Genomic DNA, 26,716 nt, shown 5'->3' with positions numbered 1-26,716 from the left:
CTCAAAAATATGTTACGATCACGAAAGAACAAAATGGCGGCCTACACGTGCAAAACGCTGACGTGCAAATGTTTGATTCTCATAAGATTTAGTTAAAAAAAAGAAAAATACAAAGGATATAGTGAATTTTGAGGATGGGTAAGGTAAAGAAGTCTATATCGGCTGCCAAGAAGGCTTCAAAGACAGCACAGCGTCAGGAATCAGTAGCGAATAACCCTTTTGAAGTGCACGTAAACAAGAGAAAACATGAGATCCTCGGTAGGAAGATGAAGCATGATCGAGGCTTGCCTGGTGTATCGAGGTCAAAGGCTATTAAAAAGGTAACATGAATAATTTGTACCCCTTTTACATGTTACATCACTTAATAATTTGTCGTGGCTTTTCTTGTCACAAACAAAATAACGTAGTGCAAATGCGCTCAAGGCACAAAATCACTTGTGTCTTGTTCTAGCGCTTTCGCACTAATTGGGGACACTTTTCGCTCACACGCACTACCACTACATTCAATATTCTATGCACACAACGCTCAGTTCACATGTTGGCTTTTACGGAGGGAGGAAACCAGAGAACCCGGAGAAAAAACTCGTAGCATAGGAGAGAACAACACATCAAACAAACACAATTCACCGGTGTCCGCAGGGCTGGATGGAAAAACAAGACAATACAAATACATAACTAACATAAGTGGTCTGTTCATTTGCAAATATTGCTCTAACGTGATAACTAAGCATCAAGGCTAAAGGCTTTGAAGAGATAACCATGTGCATTAATATGTATTGTTCTGCTTTTATCACACTTTTTATTGCTACATGTTTATCATTATGACAGTTGTAACAAGAAAATCAGGCAACAGACTAATGTTAATCAAATAAATTGTTTGGCAACTGTCGAACTTTGATTGACAGCAGCGCATTGCCCGACTTCCATGTTGCAAGTGTTGTTTCAATCCATACCTACACTGTAGCAATAAAAACAATAGCAGAAAAAAATGGTCGAAGATTCTTTTTACATTATATATTATACAATTTCTTTGTTCATAGAGGGAAACAACTCTATTGGCTGAGTACAAACAGCGTAACAAGGTACAGTAAGCATACATCTTTACACTACATGGCTTTCATTGCAAAGGCCAAAAATGTAGGATCTATATACACAGGTATATATAGTCTTATCCAAGTAGCTGACATACCTTTTATTTCAGGCCAATGTATTTGTTGACAAACGTTTTGGTGAGAATGACAATGAAATGTCAGTTGAAGACAAACTATTAAAGAGATTTGCTATTGAGAAACAGGTACGACGTAAATAATGTTTACAATATGTGCGGCTGTGTTGTATTGGTTAAAAATCACGAGTTGGAGTCAAGTGATTGTGTGGCCGATACGACATGAGCGTGAATATTGTAAACAATTTGTGACATTCAAGAATGATTTACAAATCCTTTGGGACATTTTGGGTTCATATGCTAATTAGATACGACCACTAGTGCTGTATCAGAACAGTATACATCCACTAGTGGTTGTATCTAGTTAGGATTTTCATTTTAAAGTTTACATGATATTCATATTCACCTGATTTCTGAAATTGGACTGGCTTGAATCCTTATTAAAGGGGGACCAGCACAAAAATCATCCAAATTTTAATTCAGCTGAAACTTTACTGGAATAACCCTTACAGGTCTAGCAATCACTGGTTAAAGTTTTTTTCCTGATATTCGGATGGGAAGTATTATATTTTAACGAATTTTGTGACGTCATACACTCAACGCTAAACATTGCTCCATACATTTCTTTGTATTTTGTAATCAAAATATCTTCTAGTTTTATACTCAGTATTGAAGAAAAGATACCATAAAATGATTCTAACCACGAGTTATGTATATTAAGTCCCTAAGCGGACCTTTGGGCTTAACAGAAATAAAGTAAAACATGAAGTTTTTTAAAAAGAAATGTATGGAGTGATGTTTAGTGCTGAGTGTATGACGTCACAGACTCCTATAAAAATTCATTAAAATATAATACTTCCCATGTGAATATCAGGAAAAAATTTTCACCAGTGATTAATAGACCTCTAAGGGTTATTCCAATAAAGTTTCAGCTTATTTAAAATTTGGATGATTTTCATGCTAGTCCCCCCTTAAATATCATTCATGAATTTTCAATCATTTTTGAAAGTCATTGGCTACTTCTACACCTAGGTTTTGCAAAAGGCATTCCCATCACTTCAGAACACAGACTGATCAAATAAGTCAAATTCCTACCCTATTGTAACTTTGTATCATTTTTCAAACAATTCTCAACTACGATTGTGTACAATCTGTTATCTTTAAACAGAAACACCATGAAAAATCAGGTATCTACAATCTGGAAGAGGAAGAACTCACTCACATGGGCCAGTCCCTTGGAGACTTTGATAAGTTTGATGATGTAAGACTCAGTGATGAGGAAGAAGAAGATGAAAATGGTAAGAAATTTTATTAGGAGTCTAGCGTGGGGTAGCGTCATTTTTTTATTATTTTTTATTTATATTTTACAACCACCACTCCTCATACTGGGCTCTTCAGTCAGGTTCCCTCCACACACACTAACACCTCATTCTATTTTTACAACACACAACACTCAACTCAAATGTTGCTCTTTATGGAGGGAGGAAACCGGAGATCCCGGAGAAAACCCTCGTGGCAAGCAAGAGAACAACACATCAAACAAACTCAACTCACATATGATCCAGTCTGAGCCAGGGCTTGAATCTGGACCAAAATGGTAAACTCGCGTCTCACCTCTGGTGTCCCAGTTTCAATTTTTGGGCTTGGCACTATATGGGAGTAGAGTGTTGTTGGTCTCTTCCTTGATTCAAGGATTTTCTCCAAGAGTTAACAGTGGATTCCACATTCATTCATTCTGTGTATGTGTGGAATATGAATGATAATTTAATACTGAATTTCTATGGCCTTTGTTATGAAACAAAGATTGTATAACAAAAGAATATTACACTCAAAAGCGTGTAGTGCGTCCTTGCCTCAAAGCACGGTTTACATGATTTTGCTTGTAATGAATTAACGCACTCCATCCAAATTCACATGCAGACACTGTGACAAACATCTGGGCTGTACTGTATTTTGAGCAGGGTTCGTGCTACTCCTTAAACTCCTTGAAAACTCCTTGAATTTAATTCACGTTTTCAAGGGCACTTGAAAAGCTTTGAATTTTATGATTTTAGCGAAACTCCTTGAAAACTTGAATCTTTGCTTTGATCGTTACTTGCATGGTTATGAAATAGATCTAGTCAGAAAGATCAGAAAATCTGAAAGTCGGCCATGTGCATTCACCGTGTAAAACCTTGGCATAGTTAGCTGAACATACTCCTTGAAAATTCATTTTTGGGTCCTTGTATACTCCTTGAATAGTCCTTGAATTTTAAGTGGTTACCTCAGCACGAACCCTGTTTGAGTTTTTTTACTAAGCTAATTTGCTAATTGTACACACTTTTTTTAGCAGGAAACGATGTAGCAGAAACCCACTTTGGAGGATTTTTAAAGAAAAAGAAACCAGATAATCACAATGAGGTAATTAAGGAGAAACAGCTTTTAGACAATAGAGGCTTTGCATCATCACATGATGGTGCAAACCCATAAGATTTATCCACCAGATAGTGCTATCCACCCTTCACTACTGGCTGAGTACCTGTGAAAATCCGGTGAAAAACCTGTGAAACTTTCAGGCATCCCAGACCTCCTATATTTCCTATAAATAGGACGACTGCTGATTGATACATCTATATTTTACTTTTACACTGTTTAGCATATATTTGGCGAAGGAAATAAAATGGCTGCCAATTATTGCCTGTGCACCCTCCTGATCCCTGGTTACGCCACCGAAAAGCTATCTTAGCTCCTATAAAGTGCATATATTTTTGGGGGAAAATCCTATATTTTCCTATATTTAGAACTTGCACAGCCTATATTTCCTATCAAATTTGTCTAAAATGTGGCTGTGATGCCTGAAATTTCGAAAATACAGAGATATTTTTCACAGGTTTTTCACAGGATTTTCACAGGTTCTCAGCCAGTAGTGCTTCATACAACCGGATGATAATAATTATTGGTGATAATATTAAATATGCTATAACATTTTATTGCATTTTGTGCTGATAGGATTCAAAACCTAAATCAAGGAAAGAAATCATGGAAGAAGTTGTTGCAAAAGCAAAACTCAAAAAGGTACTTATCATTACCAGTGATGTAACGTTAACTAATTCTGCATTACCTCCTGATTATGGGCAAGTGTTTGTTATAACAATAAATTCATGGTTGACATAAGATTTTTTTCCTTCAAATAATCGAATTAAGGAAAAGTCTCAGTACTACTCTACAACCTCATAAAAAAATAACATTAGGGCCAAGCTGAGAGTTGAACCCAGGTATTGCCTTACCTCAATACTAGCCCTAAACCTAACCATCCACACTCTTGACCAATTTCTTTTATGATGTCATAGCATGTGCTTGTTAAGTTGAGCATTTTCCTGATTACAATGGTGAAAAATAATAATAATAAGTAAAATTTATATAGCGCCATTTCATTTGTGAATTTCAACAGCGCTTTACATTGAATATAATAGATAATCTATATGATAAAATATATCAACACTTCTATCATAAGAATTTAGTATATCATTATCAACAACATTCTTTTTTTTTTTTTTATAAATGCAATCATTATATTCATTGTCTTATACATTATGAAAATATATCAACAATCCATACTCCACTCAACACATGTCATACTTCAATAAAGTGCATTCATTTGATGTTTTTTGTAAACTATATTCTTAATCTAAAAAATTATTTTATCATTTCTGTGTCTAGCATGAAAGACAGGCTGCTAAGGAACAGAATACGAACATGACAGACATGTTGGATGATGACTGGAAAGACATCAGAAAACTTATGTCATTCAGGGTATGTACCAATTCTCGGTTCCAACTCCTCTTAGTTACCGTTGCTATGTCCCATGAGCTCAACAAATTTGTTAGAATATGTCATATTTCAAACCTCTGGTTGCAGAAAATTGGTAAACGAAGTGATTCCGTACTGTCATGTGAAATTAATCTCATACAGGTGAACCCCGTTAATAAGGGCACCGTTAACCAGACAAAACTGTCCTTATTAATGGGGTGTCCCTATTAACTGAGGTTTCAGAAAAACAGCTGAAAACATATTTTAAGCCATTTATCTTTACTGTACTGTAAACCTTGAACTACAATGTTCAATATAACAGCCTAAACTGGAACAAAAAATGCATTACTGCATAAGAACTACATTTGCATTTACTACATTGTATTGTACAATTTAATTTAAAGACGTCTGTGAGATTTGTTTGTTTACTGTTTTCTTTTGACTGTACTGCACACTTCAGCTACAATGTTCAATACAACAGCCTAAACTGAAACAAAAAGTACATTACTGTACAAGCACTACACCATTTCTGTACTATACTGTACTGTGCTGTATAATTTCATTTAAAGAAATCTGTGAGTGTTTTCCTGAACAGAGTTCAAAATACTGGGATTGAACCAAACTAATTGAACATCGCTTAAAATCCTGCTAAAATTGAGCGTTGTCTATTTCATTATAGTGTAATAGCAAACTATACTGCAATGATCAGTGCGCCATCCGTTGATACGCAAAAACTGACAACATAATTCGTATTCAGCTCATTATATCAATAAACAAATACAGTAAAGACGTCTTCAAATTTCAAGTGTCCTTAATGAGGGGTTGATTATGTATGAAAACTGTCATTCAGGTCCTAGAAATGTGTCCTTTGTACTTATTAACGGGTGTCCTTATAAAGCGGGTTAATTTAACAGAAAATGTATGGAGCTTTCATTGGGACTTTGAAACATGTCCTTAATAACGAGGTGTCCTTATTAAGCGGGTGTCCTTAGAGCGGGGTTCCACTGTACTTCTTTGAGTAATAGATGTTTAAAACAGATACTTCGTAGTCTTTTGTGCGACGAGATTTTAATTCCACTGGGAAAACTGATGTGATGGAAATTGGTTTGCTATTGTCTGAGTCGAATTATTAATTATTGCTCCTCTTATCTCATAATGAACATTTGATTTGCATGAACCATTAGATTGAGTTGCCTGTGGCGTATCCACAGGGACCCCAGTGATAAACACAGACTCACTGTAGGTGTCCTTGATTTGTCTCTTTATGAAATTTTATAATTATTTTTCTGCTCTATTAGGATCCACACGCCAAGCAGGAGAGCACCAAGGCTGATGATTATGATATTACAGTAAAAGAACTTGCATTTGAAGTAAAAGGAAAGGTGAGTTTGTTACAGGGTTCATGCTACTTTTTAAAGTACTTGAACAGTCTTTACTTTAATCTTGGATTTTGACATGCTTGGCTAACACATTTTTAACAAAATATGAAAAAAAATCTCATTTTTTATGTAAAACGAACATATCCACAATTACTCCAATTCAGTCATATATATCATTGTTACACAGGAAAAAAACAGATTCCCAAATTGGGAATTGTTAGGAATTTCCTTGAATTCCCAATTCGAACACCAACGTTGGGATTTATTGTTGGGAATTTCCTTCTAATACCCAATATAGAAAAACAAAATTCCCAACAAACTAACATTGGGAATCAGTGCAACGTTCCCAATTTCGTTCTCTCTGGGAATTGGATGGGAATTCGTTGGGAATTCAAGGAAATTCCCAACCAATTCCCAATTTGGGAATCGTTTTTTTTCCCTGTGTTAAATTGTACATTATTTGTAGTATGTCATATTTGTTATGAATTTGTTCCTAACAGTAATTTGAAAATGTACATCCCACCTTTGAATGTATGAATGATAGCTACATAATATATCATTTTGTATAAAATCCAAAGCCATTCAAAAAAAACTTCTTGAATTTGATTATTGTTTCCAAGGGGAACTCGAAAAACTCTAGATCTAAAATCTTAATCATTATAGATTTACATTGAAGGGCTGGAAGGGAAAAGTATGACATGCATTTTTCTGCGCATGCAACTAAAAGCATGGAACTAATAAAGTTCAGGCATTTTTCTTTCGTACACTAATAAGAAACATGTTCCAAGCCAATTTTCACTTTTTTCTCTTTTTTGAGTAGAGAAATTGCGATTTTTATCTGACTTGCCCCAGTCTCCACTCAGAAAAGTGTCAGTTTTCGACTATTTTGAGGTGTTTTTTCAAGATGAATCAAACAAAGAATGGTGACCCCCATTTTTTATTTCAGATTTTTGATGAATGCAATGCTCGTCATTACATATCAAAATATGAAGGAAAGATTATTGGATAGATTTTGAAATATTTTGATGGGAATAGTTGACACATACAATTTTTGGACGTTCGTAGAGGCGCATATACCTGTATTTTTCACTAATAGTTCAAGAATCATAGACATCCAATGACTTTGATGGATTAAATAGTATAGATTATCTAGTAAACTTTGAGTTATCAGTACGTTTTGCTATGTGAAAGAACCTTTAACAGTAAATAAAGGTTCTTGATTACAGCTTCCGGTTGCTACCGCATTTCACTTTGAAAAACTAAAAGTGTCTGTTTTTTAGGCAACAAACAGGCTCAAGTCAGATGTAGAACTTGCTAAGGAAGAACAAGAAAAACTGAAGAAGCTTGAAGTAAGTAAATCCTTCCTGCTTACTGCCATTTTCATAAACATGTAAATTCTGTGTCTCTGAGTTGTACACTAAAATTTGGATTTTCGTTGCTGTCAATCAAACCTAATCAGTCGGTACCTCTCATATTTTCAACTGGCGGCAGCGAAAAACCAAATTTTAACGTGCAACTCAGAGACACAGAGTTTGCATGTTTATGGAAATGGCAGTAAAAAAGGTAAAAATCATTCAATAAAAAAAAAAAAAATCTTTTACAAATTTCTCATCTCTTTCTACTGGTAATTGTTGTTGAACCTTTATTATATTGATGATCATATTTATCATAATTGAATTTTTTAGGAAGAAAGGATAAGAAGAATGAAGGGGATTCCCATTAATGCAAAACCAAAGCACATGTCTGCAGATGATCTAGGTGATAGGTATGGACTGTACATTGGCAAAGAGTTGATTGTTTGAGTGGAATAGCTAACCGTGCAGATCTTGAAAGATGTTTGTTTGATGGCACAAATCTTCTGCAAAAGCTCCAACATTTTCCCTCAGAATGTACCCTTTTGTTTATTTGTGTATTTTTCTTGTTTTTCAGTTTTACTGTAAGAGAAGACACAAGAACCATGCTTAGCTATGATGATGGTAAAATCAACCTGCCTGATGGTGAAGAAAACCTGAAGTATGAATGGCTGACAGGACATAATGATAATGATAAAGAAGATGAAGATGATGAAGATGACGACGACGAGGGTGGCAATGGTGAAGATGATGGTGGTGACAGTGATGATGATAATGAAGATGATGATGAAGAGGACAGTGGAGAGGATCTGAATACAGACAGTGGTATGTATTTTATAATTATTATTTTGGCACTCTTAGTCCCAACAGGATTAATGAACGCTTTACTTTCAACTAACCTTTTCTTTTGTCTTTTGATTGTTTGTTTTTGTTTCCTTGCCTACCTTGCTCTCATTGGTTTCTTTTGTCTTATTCTATCATATGTACGCTCCTTTCTACCACCTCTTTCTCTTTTACTCCGACGAAGGACTAGCGTCCAAAACGTCAGTAAGTTTTTTCATCTTTTCACGGTGTATAATTGACCTTTTCATCATTACTGTTTCATTAGAAACACCGACACAGCTCACACTAGTTTTTAGCTAGTTATATCTTCTTATTTTATAATTGTGTAATTCACGAAATTATTCATAACCTCCACATCCCCCCACCCCCCCCCCCTCTCCACGGAAGAATTTTTTCAGCCCTCCCCCTCCAACTCCCAGAAATTCCAATTTCCTTTCATAGACAAGACAAGACAACATATTTCATTGGCTCTGTATAAACATATTTACATTGGATTTGCCAATAAAAATATAGAATAATTCATACATACTCTGTAATTTTGTTCCTTCTCTGAACCCCCTACCCCTTGGAATTTCCAAATTCCTCAGGGGGAGGGGAGTAGGAAAAATTTCTGGGACTAGGCATCTTATTTAAATCAATATTTCTACAGACCTGTAACATCCAATTTAGCATAGCTAGTTTAAAAGGAGTCCTGATAAAAGTTGTACATACAATACAACAAAAGAAAGAGTTGTGACAGTCATGATTGTACATTATTCATTTAGTTAGATTTAAGTACGAGAAAAGAGCTCAAACATCTGCCTGATGTTTCCCTGCTAGCAGAGTCTCTCCTCTTTCTCTCCCTTCTTTTAGGCGGGGAGGAAAATAGGCTCTGCTAGCAGAGAAGCCTGATGTCAGCATTACATACAAAAAATAAGGCAGGAAAAAATGACACTTAGATTGCCATTCAAACTGTTCCAGTGTATTTCAGAAGCTACAGTAACACATATAACTCTAACTTTCCAGAAAATGACGAAGGAGAAGGAGAACAAGAAGAGAAGGATATAAAAAGGCAAACTGAAAACAAAACAAAAAGCAGTCAAAACGCACAGGTTGGCAATAATATTGTGATATTTTATTTTTTGATCTATTATGGTCAAACTAAGAAAACCGTGAACACCTAAAATATGTCTGGAATGTTAAACATCGTGTTCTGACCTAAAAAACCCTCAGAAAATGTCACCCAGGAACCACTAAGTAACAAGTAGAAAAAAATCATTAGCACATCCAGCTCCTCCCATTACTTAGTAACTATAAAAGAAATAGAAGGGAATCAAAAATGTAAAATCCTGGATCAGACAGGGCCGTAGCCACCGGTACGGTTGGTCCGGTGGTCTGGTTTCAATCGAACCAATTTTGGGGGGGGGGGGGGGGGGGGAATTGTTTTTTGATTAAAAAAAGAGAGAGAGAGAGAGAGAAAAATAATTGAAAAAATGATTTTAAAAAATTATTAGAAGAAAAATGAATAAACACTTCTCATGTGATCCGATGTCATTTATTCGCAACATTCAAATGAATACATCCTAAAGAACGAGTCAAGAAAAATTACTTTTGCATCATTCAAAATCTGAGTACTTTAGGATGGGTTTGAAAAGATATTAAGTGCTCTTCTCCACCTACCCCTCCCCCTCCCTTGAAAACCGAACCAATCAAAAGTTGGTGGGTACAGCCCTGTCAGAGATGCAGAATTCAAGATTATTTAAGATCCCTTCTTAAAGGAGGAACCACAAAGTTAGCCTCCTCCGCAGGCGTCTTTCGTCTCTTTTTTGTTGAATTGGGATTCCTATGTCGCGAATTGGGATTCCTGTCGAAAGAGACTAGGTGCTAATTCTTCTCCCCTCTCCTCAGTCCCCCTCATCTTAAAGACACAGGAAGCCCAATACTCAAAAGGAGAGAAGAGACGAGAGAGATGTATGCGGAGGAGGCTACCACAAAGTAACGAGGAGAAAAAAAATTATTAGCACATCCAGCTCCTCCCATTACTTAGTTTAACTATAAATTGAAGATATAGAAGGGAATCAAAAATGTAAAATCCTGGATCAGAATTCAAGATTATTTCAAATCCCTGTTTAAAGGAGAGGACTGTATTTTTCTAAGATAATTCTCAGCTCAGTAAGATTTTCTATTTATTGTTTTTAAGATAAATAAATTTATGCTAAAAGTCCGTTCTTGTGATTGCAGAAAGCATCAAAACCAAAGAGCTCCATATCCAAGGAACTTCCCTTCACTTTTCGTGGTTCGTATTATATTTTTTCTTTTTTCTTTTTGTTTCTTTTTGTTTTCTTTTTTCATCTTTGACCAAGGGAGCACATTAAAATTTTGTTTGTGTAAGGAAAGTCGTTGTTCTTGGTTGATCTATCTAGCGCGCGCAATCCATCTTGTGACAGGCGTTCCTCGTAGTGTTTTGGTTTCGGCCGATCCGAATGGCTTACGATCGTGTAAGGAAGGGAATGACGAGTGTAATGTCGCTCCGCTCCTCGCAAGAAATTCGTCGGTTTTCGGAGTAAATTCGCTAGCCCGACTAAAGCAAGGTACGCCTGCCATAAAGTGTAGCGCGCGCACGTAAACAAGAACTACGAGGAACGTCTGCCATATCTTAGAATACGTGCGATAAAATCGAAGATAAACCAACACAATCAAAATTTTGACGTGCTCCCTTGCTTTGTTATGCCAATAGAGTTTTAGCACCATCACGTGTCCACGCCCATAATATAGCTTGGGCTGCCTGTGTTTAGATGGAAGAACAACAAAATCCCTTTGCTCTCGGGAATTAAATTCTTTTTCACGTAAAACGATTGTATTGTTCCTGCCATCTAACGTGGCTGCCGTCACTTGATGGTGCAAAACCTCTATTCAATGTTCTAAAGTCCAATTTGATCATGGAATAAGTTAAGGTTCACAGGAAAAATGGCACTAAATTCGAACATGCTCAAAATAGTGACGATTCATCTGCGACGTGAATTTATCAAATCTCAAAATCGTAGTTTACACGAGCGATTTGTGAACGCACGTGAATCGCCGCAAGAATCGCAGCGGAAATCGTTCTTCAAATCGCCGAAAATATCGCCTGTGCAAAGCCCCGTTTACACTGGCGATTTTTGCGGCGATTTTTGCTACAATTTTTGTGGCAATTTTCGGAAATATGAAATCTTTTGTCTCATCCTTCAAAAGAGACATTCGTCTAGGAAAATCTTGGTATCCTGAAAAAAGCTTTACAAGTAAATTCTTTACCATTATTTATTATGGACAGAATCACAAAAAAACGCAGCAAAAATCGCCACAAAAATCGCTAGTGTAAACGGGGCTTAAACGGACCTTTTTTATAGGACTTGTAGAAAAAGCTGTTATGGCCGGGCTCCATACGAATTTAAAAGTACTAAGGAAAGAAAAAATTCACACACTGAGTGCTTTGCTGTACTTTGATGTGTTCGATCTGTTAAATTGGAAATTCTTAAATTAAAACACATTTTATATTCATATATAGCAATAAAATATATATTATTAACATAGAACGTATCGTTTTAGCTCCGCAGACGTATAAAGAATTTAAAGACCTCATCTCTCCGTGGTTAGTAAGAAAAAAGCCTTTAAATTTTATCATAGATACCTTGGTTTTAGTAGATGTCAATCAAGCCGTTTCCATGACATCCCATAGGCACATGCGCTTGAAAAATTTTTGTTTTCCGACATTGTCATGGAAACACTTTGATTGACGTCCACCAAAACCCTATTTTATCGCGACATCAAATTGTGTGATTTTTGAAAAAAATGGTTATTTCACATTATTTCTATCATGACGATGCAATGTTGACGTCATTTTTGAAACAGGCCAGAGTCACGTCATCTGACTATCATCCAAAGAATCAAGGCTTGTAACCATCCCAAGATCAACCCTGAAAATAAAGCAAAAATGGAGGTTTGTTATATTTAGGAATTTACTGAGGAATACTCCCAATTCAAGTTCACCTTCGCTCAGTCTTAGCCTCGATTGTGTACAAATGTGTTCTTTTCTTTCATTAAGGTCCATTGTATAGTAAAGAATATAGGTACTATGGAGCAATACGAGTTGATTAAAATGCTACGGGTTTGGTTGATATATCTGAATATTACAACGCACGAATGAAACTAGGACTGAGCAAAGAGAACTCGAAGCTGGAGTATTTCTTTATTGTGTGGTTCCAGAGATTATCCAATCGCCCCGCCCCCGACACACACACACACACACACACAGGAATTTGGAATTTCCAATATGTAGGGGGGTGGGGGTCAAAGAAAGAAAGAATTAACAGAGTTTGTATGGAAGAAAATAACTGGAATTTCTGGGAGTTGGGGGGGGGGGGGTGAATCCTTAAAATGATTCTCCGTGGGGGAGGGGTATGGAAAATTTTAGGAACTACCCATTTAATAAGAGTTTTTGCCAGTCTTTAATATATTATTTTGTCATTGTTTTTTTTCTAGACGTTTTTTACAATTCTCATTGGTTATGTTGCTGAATTAGTAGAACAAGACCCTCCAGCATTAGGCACAGTCGACAAACTAACAAAGTTAGTGTATAGTCATTTTTATTTAACTTAACAATAAATTCAATAGAAATGATCTTTTATATAATGACAGCTGGCTCTAGTCGATATATGAATTGAAGGGTTTCTTAGTATTGTTGTGTTTGATGTTGCTGTTGCTGCTGCTGCTGTTGTTGTTGCTGCTGTTGTAGTTGTCTTGTTGTTGTTGTTGCTGCTGCCGTTGTTGCTCTTGCTGCTGTTGTTGCTGCTGCTGTTGTTGCTCTTGCTGCTGTTGTTGCTGCTGCTGCTGCTGCCGTTGCTGCTGCTGCTGCCGTTGCTGCTGCTGTTGTTGCTGCTGTTGCTGTTGCTGCTGTTGCTGTTGCTGCTGTCGTTGCTGCTGTTGCTGCTGTTGTTGCTGCTGCTGCTGCTGCTGTTGGTGTTGCTGCTGCTGTTGTTGCTGCTGTTGCTGCTGCTGCTGTTGTTGCTGCTGCTGCTTCTGTTATGTAGGGTGGTGTTTATGGCTGTGTTATTGATTATTTCTTCATTCCTTATTGCTTTTTCTGTTTCGTTTTTGTCCATTCTTAATTTGGTTGTGACTTACTCGTAGTCCCAGTATATTTTAGTGGTTTTTTTCATGCTACAGATTACTTTTTAATCTACAGATCATTTTTTAATCTTTTTATTATTTTTTTTGCTGCTGCTTTTGTTTTCCCCCCTTTTTTCGGTTTATTGACTTGTTGTGGCTCTCTTATCTTCGTTATTAAATCTCATCTCATAGCTGCCATTGTTTCCTTAGCAAATAATCGTCATTATCTGTGTTGTTCCTTAACTTTAACGAACGTTTCCCCTTAACTTTAACGAACATTTTAGTGACCGTAACATCGAGTACACCACGTGCAAACTAGGGACCAATCGTCGAATTACTTTTAGTTATCATTTCATGTGTTGATTTGCAGGTCTCTGTTCGAGATATCACAGTTCTCTCCGATAAACGCCTGTACCTGTATGCAAAACACATTGAAATCATTACATAGTGAATACAATAAACTACGAGAGTCCAAAGGTAGGATCTCTATCACTACGAGTAGTCTAGTAGACAGGGCCGGCTGCAGAGCACCCTAGGGGGGGAGGGGGGCTAAGATTGGAAAATATACTAGACTAGTATGGGAAAAAGTGCACGGAGGGGGGGGGGGGGGACTAATATTGGAAAATATATGAAACTAGTATAAGAAAAGTGGGGGGGCTAAGATTGGAAAATATAAGAGACTAGATCGTGAAAAAGTGGGGGCTGTAGCCCCCTCTGCCCCATCCCCTCTGCGGCCCCTTGTAGTGTGTATTAGTTGTGACCAAACTGTTTATCTTTTGTACTTCAGGTGGAAAGGCTGTTTTTCCTGGTTTAAAAACAGTAAGTCAACTGAAGATTTTATTTTGTTTTGTCGAAAGCCTCTTTTAGTGCAATCTTCAGTGGCTTATTTAATTATTAAATGTTTTTTAAAACAAAAACGGAAAGCGAACGAGTGTGTTGCTTCGAAGTAAAAACTTGTCGAGTCCATAACCACCATAGAGAGACAGGAGAAAGCCGAAGTTTTTTTTTTGTTTTTTGGGGGGTTTTTTTGTTTTGTTTTTTGTTTTTTTTGGGGGGGGTTTTTTTTGTTTTTTTTATTTTATTTTTTTTTTTTTTTTATTTTTTTTTTTGTTTTGGTTTTTTTGGGTTTTTTTTGTTTTTGTTTTTTTTGTTTTTTTGTTGTTTTTTTTTTTTTTTTTTTTTGTTTTCGTTTTGTTTTGTTTTGTTTTTTTTGTTTTGTTTTTTGTTTTGTTTTGTTTTTTTGTTTTTGTTTAGTTTTTTTTTTTTTTTTTTTTTTTTTGCTGTGTGCAGTCATAAAGCACTTGGGGATTGGCGGAACACTCGAGAATTGTCGAAAAGCACTCCGCTACGCGTCGTGCTTCTCCTAACACTTCTTTTGTGTTCTGCCAACCGAATTTCACACCTCAACATACACGCTGCAAATTCCTCGTCCACTAGCCCTGCAGCAAAGAATCTAAATTTGCTTTGCCAATGGGAGAAAAATTGTGCATCGCCAGCAATGTATTACTAACCATGCTGGCTGTCTCTGATAATTCTTTACGTAACAAATCCTGATTTGACTTTAAAACATCTCTTTTTTGCAGTTGATATATCTTCGTTTAGTGTCTTTGTTGTTCCCAACATCGGACCTCAAACATTGTGTGTGTACGTCAGCCATGGTCTTCATGTCCCAGATCTTAGCACAGGTGATCAATATACAACATATATAACCACTTATAACAATAACATCTGACCTCACACATTGTGTGTGTACGTAAGCCATGGTCTTCATGTCCCAGATCTTAGCACAGGTGATCAATATACAACATTTATAACCATTTATAATAATAACATCTGACCTCAAACATTGTGTGTGTACGTCAGCCATGGTCTTCATGTCCCAGATCTTAGCACAGGTGATCAATATACAACATATATACTTATTTCAATAATATAAAGTTAGTCACCAAAAACCTAGAAAGTTGGATCGCTGGGGATCATGGGAAACAATTCATTTCAAACAAGTAAAGCTTTTTTGATACAAACTGCAGCTTGAGGATGCTCAGAAGAGGTGAGACTGTAACTGGTAGAAGATCTCGAGTCCATCAACAGTTATCAAGCGGTTAAAACATGTAAAATGTATCTACCCATAATCCTTGTCGCTCTTGCCTTTATAGCTTTTTGGTTAACTTTATTGAAATAAGTATATACTCATTTCAATAAAGTTAGTCACCAAAAACCTAGAAAGCTGTGATCGCTGAGAATCATGGGGAAATGTTTTATATCCAACAAGTAAAGCTTTTGACACAAACTGCAGCAGTTGAGGATGCTCAGAGGAGGTGAACTTGTAACTGGTAGAAGATCTCAAGCCCATCAACAGTTATTAAGCGGTTGAAACATGTAAAATGTGTCTATCCATAATCCTTGTCGGTCTCAGCTTTGTAGCTTTTTAGGTGACTAACTTTATTCAAATAAGTGTATAACAACTTGATTCCTGCTACATAACAACCTTTTTATATGACAGAACAAAACCATGACACTGAATAATTCTACTTTGCAGAGTTGTGTTCGATCCCTGACTGATGTGCTCAAAGGACTGTTCCTGTGTAATCTTTACCTCGAGGTAATGCTTTTAGGCCCCGTCCACACGTATCCGCAAATTTTTGTATCCGCAAAAAGTTTTTTGCGTTCTTCAATTTTCTTTTTTTTGGGGGGGTTTTTTTTTTGTGGTTTTTTTGTTTTTTTTTGTTTTTTTGTTTGTTTGTTGTTGTTGTTGTTGTTGTTGTTTTTGTTATAGTGTGACGTCAATTGTGTGGAAAAACGACTTCGTTTTAGCTGTTTTTTAAACAATTTAAAAGCTCTATTCTCTTAATCTTTAGTGTGTAAGGTTGTCCAAACGATTCGTCCCTGAAGCAATCAACTTCTTGTGTGGAGTCCTGTTTCTTGCATCAGACAAGTCAGCCCCAGTCCCTCAGGTTGCTCCTCCTTTTAAAGCCAACAGCAAATGGTCAGATTTACTGACACTCAAGCCAGAAGAAAAATCAAGGTACGAAGCTGTTGTACTTTGAATTTGATTTAAGAAAGGACATAGTAAATAGACCCTGGACGTTGGACGTAATTAGTCTCCATTCAGTCAGACCTCGTGTCATTCTCTTGAGTATAATTTCTTTGTTTAACGGTAATACATGAGGAGACACATGAATATGGATGCACTCAAACGAAAAAATCTTATTCCTGAGAGAATGATACGTGTTCTGAAGTGGGAAAGCATAACACGCAAGGTGAAGAGGTGTATATGGATCCCTTAATTTGCTAAGGGACCAGTCACTATTTAAGTCGGAGGGGGGGGGGGGTAGACGAGAAAATGGGGGGCCTCATTTTTTTTAGTGGAACATGGGCAGCCTTGAAAGGTCAAACGGAGAATTGGGAGGATTTTTTAAACGATTGAAGGGAGTACCCGAAAAACATCAATGCTATTAAGGCCGGTTTAGACGGTACGATTTTCGCCTACAACTATCGTATACAACACGCTCGCGTCTGTCGTAGGCGAGTTGTAGGCTTGATTTACACGCCACGACTCGAGTTGTAGGAAGGTGCGAGCGTGTTGTATACGATAGTTGTAGGCGAAAATCGTACCGTCTAAACCGGCGTTTAGGTAGGGGCCTGGAAAAAAATTTGCATCAAAAACCAACAGCTAAACTAGAAACACTTTTCATTGATCTCAGAGATGTGGCTATCAAACCCTTCGTGCTATCTGAAGCATTGACGCCTTGTGACTCAGACCATCGTGATACTCTACCTATAAGGTTAGTTCATTGTATGTTCAGACACCTATTGAAATAAATAAAAATAAATCAGCTTTGTTTATAGGAGATAACACTTGACAGTAATTCAACTGATAAACTCGTGGCCCTTTTTATAACGTCTCTAGTTAGTTAGGGACGGGACCGCCATTAACGTGGTCATCCGTGGTCAGGCTATCCCATCTCTCTTGGGATCCCTGTGTTAAATTTTATGGCAGAAAAGAACTAGGAACGAGATAGAAAGGCCAAGAAGCAAAAAGAGCCAAGGAGATCCCTGCGGAAGATAGGCCTAACCATCTGAAGATGTAATTACAAAGGCAGCACCTTCTCCTCAGTTATTTTAAGACCCTGAGTATTGGTCCGGCCGAGGCTTGAACCACGACCTCCCGCACAACAGAACGACGCTCTTATCAACTGAGCTAACCGGGTGGCCGGTAACCGGTTAACCCAGGGGCGGATCCGGGGAGGGGGGGGGGGTGAATTCGGTGACAAGTCATGCCCCTTTGAAGTTGAAAAATAATACTGAAGAATGAAGGATAAAGTAAGACCTGAAAAAGATGCTATGTGACAGTCACCCCCCTTGAAATCGGTATGGATCCGTCACTGTGACCTCTGTCAAAATCGATTTTGATTGGTTAGAGGATTTCTTGTAAAACACGTAAAACGTAAAACACCGTGACTGTCGGACAGTGAAGTGGCTTTCGCCATGAACCAATCAAAAAGACAGGCATCAAATGCACACCATCCAATCGCATTGCTGATTTCACAGCATTGAAGAGAATGTCTTTTTTTCCAGGATTGGAGCCGTTCATCTAGCGTTACATTTGACAGATCAGTTTGCACTGTTATACAAGGACTTACCGTCATTCAAGGAGATATTTGATCCAGTACTAGCACATTTACAAAGGTAACAACCATTCCTTCATTGATTTTCTCCCTCGACCCAATAGAGCGTTTTCACTATCAGAGTACGAGGAAAATGGATTTCGATAGTTGGCATATGAAAATACATTTTCTATCCTCCGGGAATTAAACTCTATTTTTCTGCAAAAACTGTGCAGAAGGTTTCTATTGTTTGGTAAACCAATATGGCTGCCTTGTCACGTGAGTGAACAATTAAGAAGTGTATATTAAGAGATCATTTAAAAATGCATTAATTTCTCTTTTTTTTTTTTTTTTTTTTTTTTCCAGGATACCTATTCAGTCATACCCTCAACCCGTAAAGGTAAGATAGAAATGAATGTACAAAATCTGTAATGCAAGCACAATGCTCCTGGCATGCCCAAACTGTATGCTTTTTACAAGCCACGATAGCTCTCAGAGCTAGTAGCAGTACCCTGAAATCCTAACAGATACAATAAAAACCCGCGTGTAAGAACCTAGTGGTTTAAGGTGGCTGACTTCTTTGGTAAATCATAAACAGAAAATTGAAAATCAAAACTTTCTTAAACTGAAATTTAATACTGATTTCAAAAATGCAAAGAAAAATGGCGTGTCCCAAGCTTATTTTTGAGATAATCACTCCAAAACGACATACGTTTGTACAATTTTGGAAGAAAATAGAGAAAATCAAGCATAAAAGTCATAAAACCGAAACTAAGGAAGAAACAAGAGTAATTTTCTCCGAACACGTAACTTACACTGTCAGCCACCTTAAGAACCCGCTTGCAGAAATTTGCCATTTTAATACTCATTCCTCCGTGCGCGATCCACAGGGTTACCACGTGTCGTAACGTGTGCGCGCTTTATGTCAGCTCCTTATGTTTCCCACACGATTATACGAAAACCGCTCCATGCATGGATTTATTTTCGTCATTTATATCAATGCTATTTATTAATCATTCCGAGTTTTAGGAAAAATCTGGGTCGAATTGGAATAGACCCTTTTCGAGTTCCACATTACCGCTGTGTTTATTGATTACAGGCTCATTTGCTCAGGCTAAGCCTCGAATCAGTGTCTAATTACTTTCAAATACCAACGGTAAAGTAAAGAATGCACAACTTCAACAATACAAACACTTTGAAACTTGACGGACCTTGACTGGAACACGTGAATATTCTGCACAAAATCGAGGCTAAGCCTGAGTAAATGAGTCTGTAATCAAGAAACACAGCGGTAATTTGGAATTCGAAAGGGGTCTATCTCAATTCGACCCAGTTTTCCAAGATGGTGCCTATATTTAGTCCCCTATAGAACAGTCCCACAATGCACTGCAATTTCAACTCGACCCAGTGTTTCCCTCAACCTCGGAATGGCTAATTTATCTGTACTATTTTTAGGACCTTCAGTCCTCACTTCGTCAAAGTCTTACGACATGTTCCGATCAGCCTCGTAATCACTTAACATTACACGCAAGAAGACCAGAACCTTTGAAGGCGTTCACACCGAAGTTCCAAGAACAGTATGTAGCTAACTTTAACTTGTCTATCTGTCTGTTTGTCTATCTTTTTGTCTGTCTGTATGTATGTCTGTATACCATACACTTATTTCAATAAAGTTAGTCACCTGAAAAGCTACAAAGGCGAGAGCGACAAGGATTATGGGTAGATACATTTTACATGTTTCAACCGCTTGATAACTGTTGATGGACTTGAGTTCTTCTACCAGTTACAAGTTAACTTCCTCTGAGCATCCTCAACTGCTGCAGTTTGTGTCAAAACCTTTGTTGAATATGAAATATTTCCCATGATTCTCAGCGATCACAGCTTTCTAGGTTTTTGGTGACTAACTTTATTGAAATAAGTGTATACATGTAGTCACCACAGAGAATGGTTTCAACAGAGCATTTTAGCGTAAACCTTCTAAACCTTCCATCCAAAAGAAGTTGGAAATGAGAAGCAATTTCATACAAGCTCAAGTGTACTGCATACCATTTATCTTTTTATATTCTCTTCCCATTCATTCCTCTTACTTTCCCGTTCATATGTAGTTATGAAATCAAGTCCAAGAAAGCCAAAGTAGGCAACAAGAAAACAAATGAAGTACAAAAACTCAAATATAAACTAAAAAGAGAATTTAAGGTGAGTATTGCAGAAGACAAGATTAAAGTTGTAAGTGCGTCTCTTCGAGGTCTTACTATTTCTCAGATAAGTACACTCAATAGACCCCTTCACGGTTCCCTGCGCCATCTTGAAAGGTAGCCGGGCCTTTGCAACGAAGCGAGACGAACGGTGAGCTTGCAATGATAGAGACATGCGAATAATTGTCCAAGGTGTTAAAAAAGGTATCTGTCATTGCAAGCTCACCGTTCGTCTCGCTTCGATGCAAAGGCATGGCTACCTTTCAAGATGGCGCAGGGAAGCGTGAAGGGGACTATTAAAGAATCGTCGTCGGCTTCAGAAACATAGAACATAGAAGCTGAGACCGAAATGGCACATGGGAAGTACGTTAATTAGATTCATGCTGTGACCGGCGACCCGTGGCATCATCCACTGTTTTTAATACGCGTTTGGCATCCTAAACCGACTGCATGGATGGCGCAAATGAATAAATTATAATATGATTATGTCATTTCCCATGTGCCATTTCGGTCTCAGCTCCTATGTTCTATGCTTCTGAGTGTATACATACCCAATTGATGGGTTGCAAGCATTCCCAGGAGAGTCAAAAGATAAAAACATGACGGCCATCTTGGTGCTGTTAACAATGGATGCTAATAAGAAATCTTTTGTTAAATGGCACCAACGCTCCCCCGAGAGGCCGCGATGACGTAACGTGCAATCGAAAGATGTTATATATTGCCACTGAAAAAGATTTAGATTCTTTTGTTTTCGCCAACCATGTACTACAATTTGTACATAATGATGGCATACATCGTTTTCGAATTAGTCAAATGCCGCTGTGTTCCTTAATGACAGACTCATTTGCACAGGGTTAGCCTCGTATCAGTGTCTAAATATTCACAAATACCAACAGTAAAGTAAAGAATGCACAACTTCAACAATGCAAACACTTTAAAATTCTACAGACCTTCGCTGGATGCATGAATATTCAAAGTAATTCCATACGATATCGAGGCCAGCTCTGCAGAACAGAGATTCAAAATTGGATTAACCCCCTCAATACGTGAGGAATGAATGAAGCTAGATTTATAACTTATTGATGTAAATATGTATCACGTATATCATAATAGGATTAGTAACGCAACAAATCGAAATAATTATATAAACATTTATATATACAGAATATATAAGCCCCTTAACTAATCCCCAACATACTTTTTCTAAATTCAGGGTGCTGTGAGAGAGGTTCGTAAAGATAGTCAATTCCTGTCCAGGCAGAAACTACAAGAACAACTTGAAAGGTAATCTTTATACGCGGTTTGGCGCGTTCATTTCATGCGCAACTTTTTTAGATTTTTATTGTACTCTTTTGGCCACAAAAGAGGGATTCCAGATTGAAGTTGATGTCATAAACCATTAGCTTCTGTTGGCGTCTGTACACCGAATCGAAATATGGCCACCAATTTGAAAAGCTATTGTTCTGCACTGACTTCTCTTACATGTGAAAATTCTTTTTCCACGTGAACACGAGGAGAGTGCAGAACAATATTTATTCAAATTGGTCGCCATATTTTGATTCGGTATATAGATACATGAATACAGCACACTTTTTACGAGCCAATTACCCTTGCAACCTGACTCATTGCAGATGGCTAGGAGTTATAATTTTGTGGAACAAAGGATCTTTAAATGACGTTACTTTTGTTATTTATCGTAGGGATGCAGAGCGCATGCGTAAAGTCAAAGAAATCGAACACATGTTGGGAAATGAACAAGCAGAAGTGAACGTGATGAATAGAAAGAAAAGAAAACTGAAAAGATGATGGAAAATGAGATCTTTTTATTGAAGGATCAACGCCGAAAATGGGAAATAGTTTTACTGGACAGGGTTTTCAATAAATAATACACCTTATTTGTTGTGTGACAATGTTTTCCCAATTCAGCGTGACAAGCCTCCAGAGGATTCATTTTCTTTTGTTTTTTCTTTTCGATCAATTCTTGAGTATACCAAAGGATACGAAAGGAATAACGATGATATCCCGACGACTTTCAAAACGATTCCCCATTTTCCATACATCGGTTCACTGGTCAAACACAAAGCATTCAGTCGAGGTTGCAAGGCTCAAATTTGAATAATCCTTTGAAAGTACCTTGGTGCCTCGCTTGAGCGCTATGTGTTTGACCAGTGAACCAATGTATGGAAAATGGTGAATAGCTGTTCATTCCCCTAGAGGTTTGTCACGTTCAATTAGGGAAACATTGTCACACCACGAGTAAGGTCTATTGATCACTAACTTAAAGTTCAAGCCGGAAGCCTTAGGCCCCGTCTACACGTATCCGGAAATTTTTTTCGCGGATACGAAAATGTTTGCGTTCACACGCAGCGTATTCGAATCGTTTTCAAATCGTTTTCACTGTCCACACGTATCCGGAAATTTCTTGATCCGCTGATGCACGCTAGTGCCTAGTCCCTTTGACGGATAGTTTTTCTTATCGAGCATGCGTAAAATCGTGTTTACGTCAGCGTATTCGAAAATTTGCGGATACGACCGTCCACACGTATCCGTATTCGGAGCGTATTAAAAAATTTCCACTCTGGAGACCGTTTTTGAAAATTTCCGGATACGGATACCTAAATAATGTAAACGGGGCCTTAGTTTTTAAGATTAAAATATGGAGAACTCGTTCCAAAGAAAATTACGATTTATAATTACTCCTCCTGGGGGGAGGGGGGGTAGGGTTTTCGAAAATAAAACCCGTTTGCCAAATAAAGTTTCTTTCATCCTTGCAAGGGCGAATCCAGGGGGGGTATGGCTAAGGTTACTAGTCACATATTCCTCCATTGAAGTCGAAAAACAAGGGTGATGCAGAACTCAAGACTTAAAATGGACGCTATGTGACAGTCACCCCCCTTGTAATCGTTCTGGATTTACCAATACGTGGATTAATATTACCATGATTATTTATAATGACACTCAGTGAAAATAATGCAGTTTTATTTACGAAAAGCGTGCTACAAAAACAAGAGGTTTTTAATTTGTAAATACATCTCCATGTCGTGGATGGAAAAGTTTAAGAGAGGTAATATTAGGGGTATAATGAGAATGAGATAATCTCGTTTGATAGGCCTGTAGTTCATGTTATCCTGAGTGTCTTTCTGATCTTCGAGGAATGTTTCTTCGTCGACCTTTGGATGCCCAAGCTCTTGGCTCAACTCGACGAGTATTCAAAGCAGTATTTACTGGCGAGTTTCTGACAGAAGTGAAAGGGCCCGAGCCTCCTCTAACAACAGCCTCTGCATAAGTCTTTCTTGGCATACATTCCTTCACAACTTTCTGCTCACTTTCTTTTTCTGGTTTTACTTGGTATAATTTCTCTGCTGACTTCTCTTTTGTGTTGTTTCTTTGTTTTCTAGGTCTTGACTCGGATGTTATTCGCCAGTTTGATGCAGAAGACGGAACTTTAGTTTGTCTATCATTTCTCCAGTTGTAAAGCATCTCTTCATTAGGAGAGTCTCTAGTATTCTCCTTGTGTTTACGCCAACTTAATGGCTGAGTCGTTCTAGAAGAAGACCGTGCAGTATAATCGTGTTGTCGCCAGTTGCTAGACATATCTCCTTTAGACGATGAACTTCGCCAGCTTAAAGAAGACGAAGAAGATTCAGAACTTTGACACTCCTTTTGGCGCCAGCTTAAATACATATGACCTTTGGATGATTCGGCAGATTCTTTCGATTGGTTACGCCAGGACAAACCCAACTCCTCTCTGCAGGATGGACCTCCAGTTCGTTTGGAATTAGAATAACGAGAATTCTTTTTTGGCTTGTGATAAGAACGACTAGTTGATGTCATGTGATCTTTCTTTTGGTTGTTTTCTCTCGATTTTCTGTCTGGTTGACTATCATCTTAAAAAATAAAACAGAAGCATTCAATATTCGTTCTAGAAATACATGTTCTAGCATCAGTAACGGCCACCAGTAACCCAGCAAATTGTCTTACCTTTGAAAGTTGATCTTCCTTTGCTGGGCAGGAGTCTAGGTGTAGATAAGCCACTGGACTGCAACTGCGCGTCCCTTGTGGATGTGTTAGGAATTACATCTTTACTCCATGAAGTAATTTTGGCAACTTTGCCATCTTGAAGTCGTTTCTTTTGCAATGGAACCAGATTGAAAGTCTTTGGGTCGTCTGTCTTCTGTAGGACATGAGTGTCCCATATCTCTTTACGATAACAACTCGAAGTACTGACGTCATGGGACTTTGCTTCACCAACCTCCAAAGATGCTTCTGTAACTTGCAGCTGAGTGGACGGCTTGCCCTCAAGCTGTTTCAGTGGAACCACATAGGTATTGGGCTTGTCGGTCTTCTGCAAGACATGAGTCTCCAATCTTCGTATTGGACAGCATTGAGAGGCAACAGTTTCAGTCCTCACTGGCATCTGAACTTTGCTCTCAAGCTGTTTCAGTGGAACCACGTTATAAGTCTTTGGCTTGTCTGTCTTCTGCAAGACATGAGTCTCCAATCTTCGAACTGGACAGCATTTAGAAGCAACAGTTTTAGTCGTGCAACCATCTTCCATATTCGATTTGTCATCCTTTTGAATCGCTACTTTCTGTTCCACAATGCAGTCATTGTTTTCTTCCTCTGTAATGTCATTTTCCAACTTCAGCTCCTCGTCTCTGATATCACTAGTTGTCGTCTCTTTATAGTCACCTTTTTCGTCTCTTACAACCACCACCACCTTGTCATCAAGTTCTTTCTGTATTCTAACACCAGCATCTTCCTGCCTTGCAGTCTTCTCAACATCTTCCTTACACACTTCTTTAAACTCGTCTCGTTGCGATGTTGTTGAGGTTGTTTTCCAGGTAAAGAAAGAACACAACCATCGCCACAGTCGTGTAAACAGACCAACGTCATCAACAGTTTGGGGACTTTCTGCCGTCCACTCGTCATACAAATCGCCCCTGATCTTTGGTCTTCTCTTTCTTCTGCCTCGCACACCACTCCTCTTTCTTCTCCTGATCACTTTTACTTTGTAGTCAAACTTCTGATATTCTTGTCCAGGGATGAAGGGAACAGACCTTGGTTCAGCTTGACTCTCCTGCCCTTGAATGAAGGGATTCTCTGTAACTAGACAAGAAAAGAGAACCCATCAAATGGTATTCCTTTTAAACTTATAACAAAATTCAGTGCAACCAAAACATGATATTGTTTCTTGATCCTATACAAGACTTTATGCGTGGAGCTTGCTAAAATGCGACGCATTCGCCTAACAGGGACGTACATGCACTAGTAGGAAATAAATAAGCTACCCGTTAGTGACGACAAAGTTAATAGAGCGGAATGGTTTGGAAAATCCATAGAATACAGCTGTTGTTTGGTGAGCGATGTTGAACCATACCATCATGTTATAACATGACCTTGCACAATGAACCAAAGCAAGTATGGCTGAAAATACTGGTTTCCTTATTATTTTCACGAAAACATTTTTGAAAGTGGAAACTTTCTTTCGATGACCACAAACTAAGCGGATATATATTTACGCGCAGATACAGTTTAGTTACTTAATGATCGATAATGAGATAGAATTAAAATGGGCGATTTCCTTTCTAATAATCAATTAGGATTAAATAAAAAATAACTTTCTCAAGACGTTTGTTTAGGAAAGAAACTTCTATTTTCCCGAGGAATACTATGAACAAACGGAGCAGCTTTTCCTTCTCTGTGCACGGTCAACGTCATGTAACAATGAATAAAGTCGAACAAAAACCTAGAACAGTAGATTTCCCAACGATTCGGCTTCATTAACTATGGTGAAGATTGATCAAATCGTATAATAGGACCTTGCTGCATATGAAGCTAGCACCTCTTACATTTACCTAAAGATTTCTGCAGTTATTGTCTGTAGTAATTATGCTAGACAATATGTAATTGTTTGATATAGAGAAAGTACTCTTGTGATCAGTTCTTTTTACCCTTACAGTTTCATTATTAACTCACGCCCTTGGCCTGTGACCAAGTGCATTGCAGTTTCTCTATCTTCTTATTCTTACCTTTAGGCTTGTCTTCAGCCTTTGGGAAAAGCTGACCAGATGTCAGCAGAAGCAGAAAGAAAAATCCATTGCACATACACCAGGACTCGAAATAAGACTCTTCGTTACTTCTCTTCTGTTGCTTTACTCGAACAACCCTTGTTGTCAACTGCAAAGGAAAACAAACCATCTCAATTTTATCATTTCATTACTCCCCACTACACTTGTCACAAATGTAAGTCCTATCTTTC

General features: G+C 37.8%; 2 protein-coding genes across 3 annotated transcripts; one reads left to right on the top strand and one right to left on the bottom strand.

Annotated features, from left to right (window-relative positions):
* Positions 1-27: 27 nt before the first annotated feature.
* On the top strand, positions 28-23,481 carry LOC116304066 (nucleolar protein 14). Of its 2 annotated transcripts, none has more exons than XM_089028413.1 (28): positions 28-320; positions 1,041-1,082; positions 1,202-1,294; positions 2,334-2,463; positions 3,498-3,565; positions 4,154-4,219; positions 4,865-4,957; positions 6,253-6,336; positions 7,614-7,682; positions 8,019-8,098; positions 8,263-8,510; positions 9,534-9,619; positions 10,749-10,803; positions 12,093-12,135; positions 12,396-12,483; positions 13,026-13,111; positions 14,023-14,129; positions 14,440-14,471; positions 15,236-15,337; positions 16,192-16,254; positions 16,511-16,677; positions 17,357-17,437; positions 18,231-18,341; positions 18,626-18,659; positions 19,715-19,836; positions 20,365-20,455; positions 21,668-21,738; positions 22,155-23,481. In XM_089028413.1, the coding sequence occupies exons 1-28, from the start codon at positions 135-137 to the stop codon at positions 22,258-22,260; spliced, it is 2,604 nt and encodes an 867-aa protein (XP_088884539.1). In that variant the 5' UTR covers positions 28-134; the 3' UTR covers positions 22,261-23,481. The 2 variants fall into 2 exon arrangements, with proteins under 2 accessions (XP_088884539.1, XP_088884538.1); XM_089028412.1 differs by having other exon boundaries at positions 3,495-3,565.
* Positions 23,452-26,716, bottom strand: LOC116304061 (uncharacterized). The gene is made up of 3 exons (XM_031713712.2): positions 26,487-26,716; positions 24,436-25,563; positions 23,452-24,341 (listed from the first exon to the last, which is right to left on the bottom strand). Exons 1-3 carry the CDS (start codon positions 26,653-26,655, stop codon positions 23,578-23,580), a joined length of 2,061 nt encoding a protein of 686 aa, XP_031569572.1. The 5' UTR covers positions 26,656-26,716; the 3' UTR covers positions 23,452-23,577.

This window comes from Actinia tenebrosa, unplaced genomic scaffold (genome assembly GCF_029948245.1).
Source record: "Actinia tenebrosa isolate PJP-AT-01 unplaced genomic scaffold, QUT_ActTen_1.0 PGA_scaffold12__29_contigs__length_12842862, whole genome shotgun sequence".
Taxonomy (NCBI): domain Eukaryota; kingdom Metazoa; phylum Cnidaria; class Anthozoa; order Actiniaria; family Actiniidae; genus Actinia; species Actinia tenebrosa.
The sequence above is the reverse complement of the archived record's forward strand: the minus strand, read 5'-3'. Positions and strand labels throughout refer to the sequence as shown.

Bases quoted from the DNA above. Each gene is read 5' to 3' on its own strand.
- LOC116304061 (XM_031713712.2), bottom strand. From the start codon at position 26,655: ATGGTTTGTTTTCCTTTGCAGTTGACAACAAGGGTTGTTCGAGTAAAG. The intron at 25,564-26,486 runs GTAAGAATAAGA...TTTCTTGTCTAG, and splicing joins GGCTGAAGACAAGCCTAAAG to TTACAGAGAATCCCTTCATT. The intron at 24,342-24,435 runs GTAAGACAATTT...TTATTTTTTAAG, and splicing joins AGGAAGATCAACTTTCAAAG to ATGATAGTCAACCAGACAGA.
- LOC116304066 (XM_089028412.1), top strand. From the start codon at position 135: ATGGGTAAGGTAAAGAAGTCTATATCGGCTGCCAAGAAGGCTTCAAAG. The intron at 4,220-4,864 runs GTACTTATCATT...TTCTGTGTCTAG, and splicing joins CAAAAGCAAAACTCAAAAAG to CATGAAAGACAGGCTGCTAA. The intron at 13,112-14,022 runs GTTAGTGTATAG...GTTGATTTGCAG, and splicing joins ACAGTCGACAAACTAACAAA to GTCTCTGTTCGAGATATCAC.